General features: G+C 41.6%; 1 protein-coding gene across 1 annotated transcript; it reads right to left on the reverse strand.

Moving 5' to 3' along the window:
* Window positions 1–517: 517 nt before the first annotated feature.
* On the reverse strand, window positions 518–2,400 carry LOC120713422 (protein FAR1-RELATED SEQUENCE 5-like). Its single transcript, XM_039999388.1, has 3 exons — window positions 1,845–2,400; window positions 596–1,764; window positions 518–539 (listed from the first exon to the last, which is right to left on the reverse strand). The coding sequence occupies exons 1-3, from the start codon at window positions 1,887–1,889 to the stop codon at window positions 518–520; spliced, it is 1,236 nt and encodes a 411-aa protein (XP_039855322.1). The 5' UTR covers window positions 1,890–2,400.
* Window positions 2,401–3,262: the final 862 nt, after the last annotated feature.

Consider the following 3,262-nt stretch of genomic DNA (forward strand, 5'->3'; position numbering starts at 1 on the left):
GGCGATGGCCGACGAACGCAAACCCGGGAGGGACCCCGTCAGGGTAGGCGCACGTAGGGTTGTTCTAGGATCGGCAGGCCACCTAGAACGCCTTCAAACGTCGCAGAGACGAAGTAAGAACAGCAGATGGGGTTGGAAAAGCTAGGGTTTGGAGAAGAAGATAAAAAGTAGAGTTTGTATTGATTTTGTTCGATTGGATTCTCTAATCGGCCGTGACCCTTTATATTTATAGGGTGGGGTGGACTTATCCCGCAAGAAATCCTGTTTACAGATCTAAATCTATAAAAATCTCTAGCTGTACTCGGACTCTACTTGGACCGGTCAGACCGGTCGGACCTACCGGTCAGACCGGTCGGCCCCTGCCGGACAGGCCACAGTGCCTTGACCGGTCAGACCGCTCGGTCACACCGGTCAGACCGGTTGGTGCCAATTTTGGCTGTCAACACTAAGCCAAAACTCAACCAAAGCATGCTTAAACCCAATGAAATGAGAGAAGTAAGAATTGGCACTTTCCGACCTAGAAGTGGTCCTCAAAAGCCCTGACAAAGGAATGTCTCTAAAGTAAGCCGGTACCCATGATGATTTGATATCAAACCTCCCAGCAAACCACTCATGGTTTTTCAATCCATATTGTATCATAATTCTTGCCCATCGATCCTCAAATTCTTCTGGTGTTTCGCATGACCACACACATAAACTAAGAGAAGCATGGAAATCGTCATCCTCCTTGAGGTCAGGACCAACCTTATCAGGAACCTTCCGCAGTATGTGCCACATGCATAGCCTATGGACTGATGTTAGGAAAACATTTTGTATGGAAATCTTCATGCTGGCATCTTCATCAGTTATAATTACAGCAGGTTCAACACCACCCATTGCATTCAAGAATGTCTTAAACAACCATGTGTAGGAATCAATCTTCTCATTTGATAGCAATGCAGCCCCAAACAACACATTTGCCTTGTGATGGTTGATTCCAGTGAAGGGTGTGAATATCATATTATACTCATTCGTGCTGTATGTAGAGTCAAAAGATACTAGATCCCCGAAATGAGCATAATTTTTCCTACAAGTGGCATCTGCCCAAAATGCATGGACTAACCTGCCCTTCTCATCGACGATGTAATCAAAATAAAATGCTGGATTTGCAAGCGCCTTTCTGCTCAGTTGGTCAACAAACATTTGAGCATCTGATGACTTTATCAAGCACCTTAACTTCCCATGATAATTTTGTAGGTCCCTTAATGTGCACCCAACATTCTCAAAACCTCCAAGGCCAACACGAAGGAAACGATATGCATCTGAAGTGCCAATACTAGCCCTATGAAAATTGAACAATGTAATCTTGACCTTCTCGCCAACTTCTCTATTTGATCTTATGAGATGCTGCTTATTAGGTGAGACAAGCGCATGTGTATGCTCTTCCACAAAAGTGGTTATGATGTATTTACTTTCCTTTGTCCGCTTGAGAACAATCATTGCTAGACATCCACATCGTGTGATTTTCCTTTCACATTTCCTTTTCCCACTGCATTCAGGTTCAGATTGTGTCTCATCTTTAGCCTTACGGAACCCTTCTCTTGAGCAGTAGAAACGCTTGTTCGTCACCAAACCATTCTTTGCCTTGTGCTGACCCACACGTACCGGAAACCCAACATGTGCCGCATAGGTTTTATAGAACTCTTTGGCTGAATCTATGTCCTCAAATGTCATGCCAACTGCTGGCTTTAAAGAGTCGTCACATTCTGGTGTGTAAGATGATCCCTGTACAAAAAAAAAACAACATTCCAATTATATGGTTTGTAAATATCAACAATGTTTTGCAACAGCACATAATTGCTTACACAGAATGGCACACTCCATGATTTTTGTGGTGTTGCATTCTCCATACCCAAAGTGTTATTCTCACTTTCCAACGTGAAGGACAAATTCTACACAAGAAAGCACAAACACATTACATGGTACATGGTGCATAACAATTGAAGAAAATAATGCATTTTCTTACATCGAATGGTACACTCTGTGATTTTTGTGGAGTTGTACATTCCACACCCAAAGTGGCTTCCATTTGGATTATTGATTCTGTATCAGATAACACGCCATGCAAATGAAGTGAAGTAGAATTTCTCGTTTTAAGATTGAATTCCATCCTTTCTACAAGGTCAAGATGTTAAGATCAAAAATTGGCATCATGCTTTTTCCCACCTCTACTATATAACATGAATGCAAAACTATGCTGCAATTGTTTTCTTCAAAACAAAAAAATAACATAAAAGAGGCAAAAGAAAAAGAGCTCAAAGATCTTTCATATTGAGATGGAATTGGTATGCTAATTCCAGGTACACACTTTAAGATTGAATTTAACAAGCAAGATTATTAGAGTTCATTTAAAAGATTAACTCAAACAGTCACATTTACAGTAATTTTTCATCTTTTTTACTTCATGTGAATCATATAGAGAAATTTAGATCTCAATCAAGGAACACATCCTTGAAATACTAGCTGGCAGTCATTTGCAATATGGTTTCTGAATGTAAGAGCCAGCAGGGAAACACTATCTTTTCACTGCACTATCCAACATCAGTGCTAGTGACTAACAAAACCATTACTCTTTCACATAAAACTTCCTCTCAAATAGCTAAAAATATGGTCAAAATAACATCATAGAATTGAAAGGATACGAAACATTCCTAAAGCCACGCATCTAGAATCTATGTCAACTCCATTTTCAGCTTATTATCACATATTTCTGCAGGCACACTGAAAAAGGTAATAGTCTGCCATCATTTTAACTGATTCGGTAGCTAGCCCATAGATGAAGCATCTTCTAAAGGAAAGTATGTAGCATAGCTGCATACAAATAATATGTAGCTAGGCAAAGAAATGAACATTGAGCATCCCACGTTCATCTAGGGGAAGAGTAATACTACAGGAGAATTAAAACAATCCTCACAAAAGCACAATTGTGTGGATCAATACCTAGGATGAGAAACTCCTAGGGTAATGTGCACCTCGTGAAGTAAATCTGGGAGCAAATCAACAGTGCAGAGTATCAATGGGAGCTGACCTGCCGCAGTCATCTTCGGCGTCGCCGCCGAAGTCGCCACCGCCGTCGTTCCAGAAGTCCCTCTCGGCGCCTGTTGCCCCCGTGCTGACGCACAATCTTCAATAGTATGGGATTTCGAGTGGAGGAGTGGAGCTGCTGCAGAGCCGATGCCTCATCTAAAACCCTAGCTCGACGTGATTTGAGTTTTGGGGGCAA

Source organism: Panicum virgatum, chromosome 6K (assembly GCF_016808335.1).
Source record: "Panicum virgatum strain AP13 chromosome 6K, P.virgatum_v5, whole genome shotgun sequence".
NCBI classification, from domain to species: domain Eukaryota; kingdom Viridiplantae; phylum Streptophyta; class Magnoliopsida; order Poales; family Poaceae; genus Panicum; species Panicum virgatum.

Bases quoted from the DNA above. Each gene is read 5' to 3' on its own strand.
- LOC120713422 (XM_039999388.1), bottom strand. From the start codon at position 1,889: ATGGAGAATGCAACACCACAAAAATCATGGAGTGTGCCATTCTGT. The intron at 1,765-1,844 runs GTAAGCAATTAT...TTTTTTGTACAG, and splicing joins CATGGAGTGTGCCATTCTGT to GGATCATCTTACACACCAGA. The intron at 540-595 runs GTTTGATATCAA...TTCCTTTGTCAG, and splicing joins CATGAGTGGTTTGCTGGGAG to GGCTTTTGAGGACCACTTCT.